We start from the raw sequence: 13,106 nt of genomic DNA, 5'->3' as shown, positions 1-13,106 counted from the left end.
TTAGCCTGTGTATGACAACCAATGATGTATATACACCTTGGATTGCTGATGCTATGTATTGTCCAATGAAAGGCTTTGAAGCCACCGATCATCCATATTGGCTCTCCCCAGAAGAATAAATCCAACATAAACTGAGTGTACAAAACATTAAGAACACCTGCTCTTTCCATGACATATAGACTGACCAGGTGAATCCAGGTGAAAGCTATGATCAATTATTGATGTGACTTGTTAAATCCACTTCAACAGTGTAGATGAAAGGGAGGAGACAGGATAAGACTGATTTTCAACCCTTGAGGCAACTGAGGCATGAATTGTGTATACAATGCATTCCACTTTTTGTTATGTTACTGCCTTATTCTAAAATGTATTAAATCGGTTTTCCCCCTCATCAATCTACAAACAATACTCCATAATGACAAAGCAAAAACAGCTTTTTAGACAATATTTTAGCAAATTGATAAAATAAAAWAAACTGAAATATTACATTTACATACTGTTGAAGTCGGAAGTTTACATACACCTTAGCCAAATACATTTAAACTCAGTTTTTCACAATTCCTGACATTTAATCCTAATAAAATGTCCCCGTCTTAGGTCAGTTAGGATCACCACTTTATTTTAAGAATGTGAAATGTCAGAATAATAGTAGAGAGAATGATTTATTTCAGCTTTTATTTCTTTCATCACATGAAAGAAATAAAAGTGAAAGAAGTGGCTCAAGAAGTTTACATTAACTCAACCTTACTATATATTTGTGTAACGAGTTGTCCTTTTAAATGTTAACTTCGGCAAAAACAGTTTTCGGCGTAGCCCTTCCAATAGCTTCCCACAATCAAGTTGGGTGAATTTTGGCCCATTCCGTAGCCTGGTACAGAGCTGGATGTACTGATCAGGTTTGTAGTGGCCTCCTGCTCGCTACGAATAGCCTTTTTCAGTTCTGCCCACACAATTATTCTATAGGATTGTAGGTCAGGGCTTTTGATGACGCACCATCCAAGCTTTATATCCATTCTTTCTGAGATTTCGTTGTAGCACCTCATCAGAGCAATTTAGTCGCCTAAGAATACTGATAGTTGGTAAGTCATTGTTCTCTTGAGGCCTTCGATCTCATCGCTACTAATTGGGAAGGATCCAGATATTTTTGACATCTCTCCACACGCTTTAACTTCCTCTCAGACTGATATGTCTTGGTTAGAGTGGTTTTGCTGGGGATTCGGGGGAGTCTTTCCTAGATCTTGTGGTTCAAAACTGAGTGCACATTACATTCTAACTTTTTAGCAGCTGGCAGATCATTACCCATCTTGACACAGTCTAACTCTTTGGTGAATCCGGAGCATCCCTCATCATGACCACCGACAAACGCCCACGAACACAACGCTGTAACACAACACCCCCCACAACATGATGCTCCAATGCACCCGGGCTAAGGCCCAGCAGTATTTCCTGGTCAGCGTCACATGGAAAATTGGAAAAAACTCCAGGCCCCTACCCCACGCTATTTCACCCACAGGAATTCGCGCACCACAGGTGGTTCTTCGAAGCGGGTGCTAGGTCTCACTTCCGCGCTGTTCGACTCTGTCAATGAATCAGTGTATACGCTGGTATTACAACATGATGGCCAAAACAGTTCTCCTATATTTTACTCTGCTTTCAACAGACCAGAGGACATTCCTCTCCAAAAAGCTCCACCCATATTCACTGTACACCTGGTTCTATTACGAGCAGCATTTTAAGCTACTGAACACACTGAATTAAGGTCATAGGGCTTTCTCTCTTTGCTGATAAGAAATGCGTGGTTTGGAGCAGTGGGCTTCTTTCCTCTGCGTGAGTGTAGCAAAGAATCTCCAGTTTCATATGTCGACATAGGCCTCCGTCTTGGTGACTGTCGTGAAATAGACTTATCCTTGGTTGATTACCTGATATATGTTCACCCTCTCAGACAATCCTTGCACATATCTATCAGGTTCACTGATTTCTGTCTGTGAATTTCTTTGGAAGTAATTGCAGGTATTTTTGCATCCGATACAGTGATCGTCTCTTTCTTAGGAGACAGAACGCGTCTCCTTCCTGAACGCTCAGTATGTCCGCCGAGGCTTGGCGGTTTGGTCAATGAGGGAAGTGAAGCTGGTGTTTATCTCTGCGTACTATTGTTTGTAACAGATGAACATGGTACCAAGACGGTATCCCAGTGTGTTCATTTCAGCCGAGGGTGGAAGCGGTCAGGGGGCGGAGAAGTCTAGGGCCCGGAACATGTTATGGGCTACCCAACAGGAGACACACGTGAGGCTACTTGTGGAGGTCTGAGGATCCTTATCACCAGGCTCCTCTTCTAGCCCTGCAGGTCCTTAGACTGTAGTCATTCCTTTCTTTGACTTCATGAGACATGAGCAGTTCGCCTCAAAGAGGCACCTGGAAGTCGTTGAACGATAACTAGGACCTTAAGGACCAATTAGAAAACATGTTACTCACAGAGTACCTCTACCCTAGTCAAATTGCATACTGGACAAATTAAAATGGTAACCAATTGTAGAGGCGCGTATGTAATCGCTGTGAGAAGCTTCTATGTAATGGTGAGTGAGGCGTATGATCAGGTGTAAGTGTTGTGTGTGTGCCTGTGGTGGAATTTTGCGCTCGTAGCTGTTTGTGTTGTAATGATGATGTAGTGTGTGTGTAGCGAGTGTGCAGTCGAACTGTGATGGTGTTAGTTGTAGTACTTGCGTTGGAGCTCTAGCTTGGAAGTTTGTGTATTAGTCGTTGTATAGTGTTATATTAGACAATATCTGTCTGTTACAATTGTATGGATAATAAGGGTATTTGGAACTACTTTGCTGTTCTGATCAGAAGTAAGTGGTACCTGGATTCCTTGAGCTTGTCCAATCTAAACTAGAGTCTGGCTTAAACTCCAAATTCTCGGTGGGAGTGGGTTGAACACACGACGTTTCAACTCGACGTCCAAACTAACACGTGATGGACTACTCCGCACTCTCATGCTCAAGTAATTCCGACCCTATTACTCAGTACTTTGTTGAAGCACCTTTGCAGCGATTACGCTTGAGTCTTCTTGGGTATGGGTAGCAAGCTTGGCACATCTGTATTTGAGGAGTTCTCTCATGTGTTTCTCGCAGAATCCTCTCAAGCTCTGTCAGGTTGGATGGGAGCGTCGCTTGACAGCTATTTCAGGTCTCTCCAGAGATGTTCGATCGGGTTCAGGTCTAGGGCTACTGCACGGTGCCACTCAATGACATTCAGAGACTTGTCCCGAAGCCACTCCATGCGTTGTCTTGGCTTGTGTGTTAAGGGTTGTTGTCCTGTGGAAAGTAAACCTTCGCACGCAGTTCTGAGGTCCCAAGCGCTTATGGAGCAGGTTTTTCATCAAGGATCTCCTCTGTACTTCCCTCAACCCCTGACTAGTCTCCCATCCCTGCCACTGGAAAATGTCCCACAAACGCATGATGCGCCCCACATGCCTCACCGTAAGGAGATGGGTGCCAAGTTTCCTCCAGAAGTGACGCTTTGGTATCAGAGCCCAAAGAGTTCAAACTTGGGCTTTCTTGTGTTCTCATGGTCTGAANNNAGCGCTGGGGCTCAGAGATGCTGTCTCCATTCACTGGTGTTTGTGCCTTGAAAATAAAAAAAATAGAGGGCTATTTAGTACACATATCCAAAACATTAATGAACATCAAATATCATTAACCGAGACTACAATAGACTATATAATGTTACAAACGATTGAGTAGAGTAGGCCTGGCCTAGGTACTCAACTCTGCTCAAATGTTTGCAACATTTTGACTAGTTGGACCTTGCTACCAAACTTTAACTTTGGTGTTACCAATGTAGAAAGCTTATGATTTACTTTCTATGACTAAATTATGTTTGTTCAAAAGTTGTAAAGATCTTTAGTTTAGTTGGTTGGCTTGTTTTCCCTGCACGCGTATGCTGCTAGGCTAGTTAACCACTAGCCAGCCAAGTAGCTAGCGCTAACTGGCTAGCTATTATTAGCAAAACATGGCTACTCTTTTCATTTATGGCTGTAATGACAGGCTACATTTGAAGAGCAATTATGCGCGAATGTTCGCGTGTGCACACGTGCATGCACGTAAGCGGTGGTCACAAGTTTTGTACCACCAAAACCACCAGTGGGTAACTTTGAAACCCACTGGGATACATGATAGTGGCAACAAATAGAGTTGGGTTGGATATAGTAATGGCAGTCTACAGTATTTCTTACAATGTTCTATTTTGACTAGAATTGTGTTGGTCGTTGTTAACAGGTGCAGCTTTTATGCTATTCCAGTTCAAAATAGTTTCGCAAAATACTTTACCCCCCAATAGGTCTGCAATGGCTGGCGCTGCCCATGCTAACACGACCATGCTAACATATCGTTGATGATCGCAAAGAAACTTGGAGCAGTGAAAAAATGTAAGAATAAGTAAATAGACACGTGTGACGAAACATTTATAAAACAGTATATGAATAATTCAATACAGAAATGCCCATTACTGTACATTAATTCATTGTTTWATTTTTTKGCATGTAGGCCTACTGTAGTTTATATATTTACTTATACTTTAATATGTGTCTTCGTGGAACCAAGCTTGTCTATCTATGCATTGAAAGTTCCGTTACACGTAATAAAATATTATCATCATGGCTACATTATTTTGCAATGTTTTACCACAGATAGAACAATGAGAACGTGATCGGTTTCACTGTGCAGCTGGTGRTGCCCTGGACAGGAGGTGGAGATGGAAACACAAACAGATAGAACCAAACGTGTGCGCGAGGGAGTTCCCCCAAAACAAACCCCGTGCACGTGGCTGGAGAAAGGGGTGGAGCGAACCTCTTTGTTATTACGGTACTTATTCCGCTGTTGCGAACAGAAATATTCTACCTCTGTCTAAACCGGTAACTCTAACTTGGAACCGGCTTTCGCGTTCGGCTAGGACATAGCCAGGATAAACGGTCAAATATATTGCTCTTGTAGGTAGCAGTAGTTTCAATTTTGAACATATTGAGTCGTGAATTATGAACGAATAGATAGACGTCTATGAACGTTTACGAATAACAACCACAGTATTTTGACTCTGTGTAATGTCTGATTTCTGAGCGTATCCAGTCTGCTACTCATAGGCCATGGCTTTAACGTTTTATTTTTTTAGATAGTAAATTAATGGGAACTTTTTCAATGTGAATATTATCGTATTATTAATCTTGTGTTCTTGTCGTGTTTGTTATCAGTTGYAAACAGAGACATYATCCTCGACCATTTCTGTGTCTGTCTCCCATTGAAGATGTTTTCCACGGCCACAAGAAACTTTGTGGAGGAGATAGGTGATGATGATGGCAGCTTGATCCCTGTGTCCAGTCTGATTGACTCAGACAAACTGGTCCCTCTCTCACTGGTTGTGAAACGCAAGCGTTTTTGGATTTGGCAGAAACCCAAATACCTGCCCACTGATTTTACCCTCAGTGATGTGCTGACTGGAGACACACCCTTAACCCCAGGTAAACACAAGAGCTGCCCCTCAGTTGAAATGATAAGCTGCACACCTGTACTCGCTACCTGTTTGTTTGCAGGTATAGGCTCCTCTCTCCCTCAGTGTGATACTGTGTGAATGTGTTCCTTGTGAAAGATCTGAGTGTTGATTCTGTTATCCATGCTACTGGAAAGATTATGAAGAGGATCCTATCATGATACATACAGTGATTTCAGAAAGTATTCACACCCCCTGACTTTTTCAACATTTTGTTGTGTTACAGCCGGAATTTAAAATGGATTACATATAGATTTTTTTTGACAATGGCCTAAACACAATACCCCATAATGTCAAAGTGGAATTATGTTTATCTGTTAGGTCCCTCAGTTGAGTAGTGCATTTCAAACAGATTCAACCACAAAGACCAGGGAGGTTTTGCACCTATTGGTAGATGGGTTAAAAAAAAGCAGTCATTGAATGTCCCTTTGAGCATGGTGAAGTTATTCATTACACTTTGGATGGTGTATCAATACACCCAGTTGCTACAAAGATACAGGCATCCTTCCTAACTCAGTTGCCAGAAAGGAAGAAAACTGCTCAGGGATTTCACCATGAGGCCAATGATGACTTTAAAACAGTTACAGAGTTTAATGGCTGTGACAGGAGATAGCTGAGGATGGATCAACAATATTGTAGTTACTCCACAATACTAGCTTAATTGACAGAGTGAAAAGAAGGAAGCGTGGACAGAATATCCATCTTGTTTGCAACAAGGCACTAAAGTAATACTGCAATTTTTTTTTACAGCAATTCACTTTTTGTCCTGAATACAAAGTGTTATGTTTGGGGCAAATCCAATCCAACACATTACTGAATACCACTCTCCATATTTTCCAGCATAGTGGTGGCTGCATAATGTAATGGGTATGTTTGTAATCGTTAAGGACTGGGGAGCTTTTCAGGAWAAAAATACACGGAATGGAGCTAAGCACAGGCAGATTCACCATTTAGCAGGACACTAACCTAAAACACAACGCCAGATATACATTGGAGTTGCTTACCAAGAAGACAGTGAATGTTACCGAGTGGCTGAGTTACAGTTTTAACTTAAGTCTACTTGAAAATCTATGATCAAAAACCAATTTGACAGAGCTACAAGAATTTTGAAAAACATTTTTGCTTGCCTCTCCTACAGTTGTGGTCAAGACTGATTTCCTAAAGTACCAAGGGACATTTGGTGACAACAAATCWGGAAACTTTGAGTCAAATTTGGTTGCTGTAAACCTTAAAGTGGAGGGGAAAGACACATCTAAACTGCAGTCGTCCTTCGGCAGCCTGAAGAAAGAGGAGGTGGATGTACAGAAGTTGCTGCGCGAYTCCAAAGACAAGTGAGTTCCTCTCTCTAATATCTACCTACAGTAGGCCTCAGTTCACCTGTACATACAGTAACCCCAGGTTACACTCAGTTCACCTGTACGTACATTAACCCAGGTTACCTCAAGTTACCTGTAAACTACAGTAAGGTGACACTCAGTTCACCTGTGACATGACATAGTAGACCCCAGGTTAACACCGAGTTCAAACCTGTTACGTACAATTACCCCATGGTGGTTAACTCAGATTCACCTGTACCTACAGTAACCCCAGGTACACTCAGTTCAACCTGTACCTGTACAGTAATAACCCAGGTTCACTGCAGTTCACCTGTATGTACATTAACCCAGGTTAAACTCAGTTCGACCTGTACCTTAACAGTAACCCAGGTCTTACACTCAGGTTCACCTGTACCTACAAGTAACAGTTACCCTTCATCCCGAATGTATAACCCAGTCTCAGTTCACCTGGTATAGCTACAAGTAACCCAGGTGTAACACTCAAGTTCCAACTTAACTACAGTAACCCCAGGGTTACACTACAGTTCAGACCTGTAAGTGTACAGTAACCAGGTCTACACTCATTCACCTGTATGACATTACAACCCCAAGTTACACTCAGTTCCCTGTACATACAGTTAACCCAGGTACACTCAGTTCACCTGTAATGTACAGTACCCCAGGTTTACACTCAGTTCACGACTGTACCATACATTAACCCCAGGTTAGACAACTACAGTTCACCCTGGTATAACAGTAACCCCAGGTTACACTCAGTTACACCTGTAGCTACATGAGTAACGCCGAGGATTCAAACGCTCAGTTCACACTGTATCGAACAGTAACCCCAGGTTACACTCACGTTCACCTGTAGTAGTACCATTAACACAGTACCTATGAGTACAATAACCCCAGGTTACACTACAGTGCACCTGTACCTACAGTAACCTCAGGTTACTAACTCGCTTCTACGTAACAGGATTACCGTTAAATTGTTACAGTAACCCCAGGTTAACGTACAGACCTTAAATACACCGGTTCACTAGTCACTGTACATACATTAACCCCAGGTGTACACTCCAGTTCACCTGTACACGAAGTAACCCACAGGTAAACACTCAGGATTCACCTGTTAGTCCTACAGTAAACCCCAGGTTAACACCAGTTCACCTGTTCCCTACAGTAACCCCAAGGTACGAGTCCTCTACAACCAGGTACATGGTCACCTGTTCCTAACGTGAGTCAAGTGGTTAGTGAAAAGGAAAAACACACAGGCTGCATCCCAATGAGCGCTATTCCTGTATATCACGGTGCATTCGGAAGTATTCAGACCCTTGACTTTTTGCCATCGTTTTTTTTTTACATTACAGCTTATTCTAAAAATTGATTAAATAGTGGTTGAGTTTTTTTCTCATCAATACTACATCACATACCCAGCAGTATAATGACAAAGCAAAAAACAGGGTTTTAGTTTTTTGTTTGCTAATAATTAAATAAAACATTCTGAATATTAACATTTACAATAAGTATCAGGACCCTTTATCTTCAGTACTGTTGTTGAGCACGTTTGGCAACGGATTAAGAGCCTAGAGTCTTGGTATGATAGCTAACAACCAGATTGTAACTCTTTGGCCTGAATGCCAAAGCGTATCCACGTTTGGAATTAAAACCAGGTACCATCCTACAGTGAGCAATGGAGGTGGCGGCATCATGCTGTGGGGATGTTTTCGTGGCAGGGACTGGGAAACTAGTCGGATGAGGGAAAGATGAACGGAGCAAAGTCCAGAGAGATCACTTGATGGAAACCTGCTCTAGAGTTGCCGAGGACCTCAGACTGGGGCGAAGGTTCACATCCAACAGGACAACAACCCTAAGCACACAGGCCAAGACAACGCAGATGTGATTTCGGACAAATCTCTGAATGTCCTTGAGTGGCCCAGCCAGAAGCCCCGGACTTGAACCAATCTAACTTTCTCTGGAGAGACCTGAAAATAGCTTGATGAGCGAACGCTCCCCATCCAACCTGACAGAGCTTGAGAAGGGATCTGCAAGAGAAGAAATGGAGAACTCTTAACAAATACAGGTGTGCCAGGCTTGTAGCAGTCATACCCAAGAAGACTCCTAGGCTGTAAATCGCTGCAAAAGTGCTTCAACAAAGTACTGAGTACAAGGGTCTGATATATTTCTATAAAGTGATTTTTTTCAAGTTTTTATATGTTCGGTAATAGAATTTTGCTATTAAATAAAAACAACTGTTTTTGCTTTGGGTCATGTATGGGTGTATATGCTGGTAGATTACGAGGGGAGGAAACGAATTAATACATTTATAGAACAAGGCTTGTAACGTAACGAAACTGTGGAAAAAGTCAAGGGGTCTGAATAACTTTCTGAATGCACGGTATATCATACGGCATAGTGCTTCCCTCATGATTTAATGTTTCTTCTGTTGCTAATGTATGCACTGATGTATTCTAACTGCCCAACACCATATGGGCTGACTGTAATTCGAATACCCAACACCATATGGGGCAGACTGCTATTCGAACTACCCATATGGGCTGAACTGTATTCTAAACTACCAAACACCATTGGGGCGGACTGTATTCTAACTACCCGCATGGGCCTGACTGTATCTAACTCCCGCATGGGCTGACTGTATTTCTACTACTCAACCCCCATATGGGGACTGTCACTGTAATTTCTCAACTACACCACCAATAGGGCTGAGCTGTTATTCTAAACATACCCTGTATGGGCTGACTGTATTCTAACGTACCCATGGGACATGACTGTATTTGCTTAACTACCAACACCTATGGGCGTTTGTTTACCTGTTTCTACTGCAACACCATGATGTTATGGTAGTAATGGTAAAAAACTAAAAAATAGATTTGATAAATACCAGTAAATGGTATTAATGAAGCGGAACACAGATCGTGCGTAGCCGGAGAAATTCACAGTCTGTCTGTGCTAACTTCATCCTGCCATGTGTAGATTTGGCAAAGTATGGAACGAATCCGAACAGACGCAAGTGGATTTCTACCAAGCCTACTTTAGTAATTCATCACAAAAAGCATACACGAAATTTGAATCATCTTTGACCCTCATTGCAAAGGGACAACCTCTTAGAAAATTCACAAGTCTTCCCTGAGGATTTAATGGCAGACATGTCCCACTGTCTAATCCAGCAGACCCGTGAGAAGAAAAACAACGGGAGGTGTTTGCGGGTGGTAAGGAGAGGATTTGTAGCGATCCCACAGCCGTATTTCAGTCATCAGAGGAGGTCCAGACAGGGGGGGCAGATTAGGGGAGCTGCTAACCTTCTTGTGGGCCGAAGTAGCATCGCAGGTAGTAATGGAGAAGGGGTGAATGGAAGACAATCAGTTTGGTTAGATTTTGAAATTGTAAAAAATTGAAACAATATTAATGAAAGCTTTATAACTTGTGTTAAGGACTTGGATATATGATCATACTAGTGTTGAAAGACTTAACATGTGAGGACATTTACCCTGTATAAGAAATGAATCTTTATGCAGGAGAAACATTAGTGAAGTAGGTTAGCCTCAAACAGAAGAAACAAGCAGCAGGCTGGATTGGACCGTATGACAACACTGGCAGAAGGCCTGATGTATGTGCTGGAGGACGCTGCAGATTACTGAAAAGACACTGGAGCCAAGAACACAAGGCCACAGATGAATGATGTTTAATGTATGTGGAGTGAAATGTAGTAGTGAAGCCGTGGATAGACTACTACAGTGAATATCAGTCATATGAATCGCTGACAGGGATTTATTAAGTCACTGACTTGTCATGTTAGGCTCTTATTCTTATATTCCCAATTACCATCATGTGCACTCTGTTCACTTCCCTTGACTGGTTTGAAAGATAAATGACAGTAAAGTGAACGTCGCCCAAGTAAAATAGTACTTGAGTAAAAGTTAAAAGTAAATTTGGTTTTATAATATACTTAAGGTATCAAAGTAAATGTACATTGCCTAAAAATATACTTAAGACAGTAAAAGTATAAATACATTTAAATCCTTATATTAAGCAAACCAGACATGGTTTCCATTTTCATGTTTTATTTAATTTAAACGGATAGCCAAGGGGCACACTGCAACACTCAAGAAATAATTTACAAATGAAGCATTTGTGTTAGTGAGTCCGTCAGCTCAGAGGCAGTAGAGATGACCAGGGACGATCTCTGTTTAGTGAGTCCGTCAGACGCAAGAGGCAGTGGTGGACCAGGGACGGATCTCTGTTTAGTGAGTCGTCACGACCAGAGGCAGCAGGTAAGGATGACCAAGGGACGTCTCTGTTTAGTGAGTCCGTCAGACCCGAGAGCAAGTTGGAGATGACCAGGGACGATCTCTGTGTTAGTGAGTCCGTCAACGCAGAGGCAGGTAAGGGGATGAAGCCAGGACGATCTCTGTTTAGGTGAAGTCCGTGCAGACCAGAGGCCAGTAGGTGAGCCAGGGACGATCCTGTTTAGGTGAGTACCGTCAGACCAGAGGGCCAGCTAGGGATGACCATGGGACGATGCTCTGTTTTGAGTGGAGTCCCGTCAGACCAGAGGCAGAGGGGTGAGCAGGGACGATCTCTGTTAGTGAGTCCGTCTAACCAGAGGCAGTAGAGGAACCAGGGACGATTCCTGTTTAGTGAGTCCGCAGATCCAGAGGCAGTAGGAGGGATAGCCAGGACAGACTCTGTTTGAGTGAGTCCGTAGACCAGAGGCAGTAGGAATGAGCCAAGGGACGATGCTCTGTTAGTGAGTCCGGTCAGGACAGGAGGGCAGGTAGGATGACCAGGGACGATGCTCTGTTTAGTGCAGTGCCGTCAGACCAGAGGCAGTAGGATGACCAGGGACGATCTCTGTTAGTGAGTCCGTCCCAGACCCAGAGGCAGTAGGGTGACCGAGGGAACGATCTCTGTTTGAGTGAGTTTTTCGTCAGACCAGAAGGGCAGTAAGGGAATGACCAGGGACAATCTCTGTTTAGTGAGGTCCGGTCGAGGGCAGGTGGCAGGAGATTTTGTTAGGGGTCCAGACTAGGCGGATGGAGGACCAGGGACGATCTCTGGTTAGTGAGTCCGTCAGGACCAGAGGCAGTAGGGAGTGACAGGGACGATCTCTGTTTAGTGAGTCCGTCAGACCAGAGGCAGTAGGGATGACAGGGACAGTCTCTGTTTAGGTGAGTCCGTCAGACCAAGGCAGTAGGGATGACAGGGACGATCTTGTTTGAGTGAGTCCGTCAGCACCCGGAGGCGCAGTAGGGATGACCAGGGACGATCTCTGGTTCAGTGAGTCCGTCAGACAGAGGCACGTAGGGCAGACCAGGGACAACCTCTGTTTAGGTTGAGTCCGCGCAGACCAGGAGGCAGTAGGGATGACACCGGGACGATTCTGGTTTAGCTGAGTCCGTCAGACAGAGGCAGTAGGATGAACCAGGGAACAGATCTGCTGTTTAGTGAGTCCGTCAGACCAGAGGCAGTAGGATGAACAGGACGATCTCTGTTTAGTGAGTCCCGTTCATGATCAGAGGCAGTAGGATGACCAGAGGACGATCTCTGTTTAGTATCGCAGACCAAGTGATGCCGGAGCTCTTTTTAGGATCGTAGATGATGCAGTAGGAATGACCAGGGATGATTCTTGGATAAATGTGTGAAATGTGACGCATTCACAGAATTGTAGGCGGTATTTTAGTGTCGGAAAATGTATGAGGAGTAAAAGTACATTATTTTCTTTTAGGAATGCAGTGAAGTAAAAGTTTGCAAAATATGAAAATAGTAAATGTACAGATACCCCCAAAAATTAACTTAAGTAGTACTTTACACCGCTGTCCACAGTTTCTGTGAAGGAGAAACCCAGTCTGCACAAGACAGCACGTATTTCTGGAGATTCCTGCCATTACCGTGCATCGTTACTCATTAATTGAGCTGCAGATCAAACTCATAGCGACACTTATGGTGAGGGAGCCTTTATTTTTCCAGTTTTCTCCGGTGAAAACAAAATGTTTTAAACTGTAGTGGGAAGTGAAAACCCTCACTGGAACCCATAATCAGGACTATGTAGGGTTGTATAATTAACAAAATCCTTAAATTAAGTACATGGTCTCTGTTAATGTTCAGCACTGTATGTCCAATGTTAATTGAATGTGTGTCTGTATTAAATAGGTTATACTACTGTCTCTTGTCTTTTTTATCAGAGCGTGCCCTAACTGTCCACACTCTTGTCCTCAGATCTTGTGCCAAGTC

General features: G+C 43.2%; 1 protein-coding gene and 1 long non-coding RNA gene across 2 annotated transcripts; both read left to right on the top strand.

The window, feature by feature from the left end:
• Positions 1–4,868: 4,868 nt before the first annotated feature.
• LOC112079609 (gasdermin-E-like) lies at positions 4,869–10,161 on the top strand. Its single transcript, XM_070442385.1, is given in 5 exon segments — positions 4,869–4,984; positions 5,243–5,509; positions 6,677–6,873; positions 10,007–10,054; positions 10,057–10,161. Coding segments are annotated over 4 exon segments (564 nt in total). The 5' UTR covers positions 4,869–4,984; positions 5,243–5,295.
• An 873-nt stretch (positions 10,162–11,034) lies between these two features.
• Positions 11,035–12,374, top strand: LOC139027244 (uncharacterized). The gene is made up of 4 exons (XR_011479305.1): positions 11,035–11,069; positions 11,686–11,704; positions 11,962–12,043; positions 12,321–12,374. It is a non-coding gene; the product is annotated as an uncharacterized lncRNA (long non-coding RNA).
• Positions 12,375–13,106: the final 732 nt, after the last annotated feature.

The sequence above is a fragment of the Salvelinus sp. IW2-2015 genome, unplaced genomic scaffold, assembly GCF_002910315.2.
Source record: "Salvelinus sp. IW2-2015 unplaced genomic scaffold, ASM291031v2 Un_scaffold8664, whole genome shotgun sequence".
NCBI lineage: Eukaryota > Metazoa > Chordata > Actinopteri > Salmoniformes > Salmonidae > Salvelinus > Salvelinus sp. IW2-2015.
The sequence above is the reverse complement of the archived record's forward strand: the minus strand, read 5'-3'. Positions and strand labels throughout refer to the sequence as shown.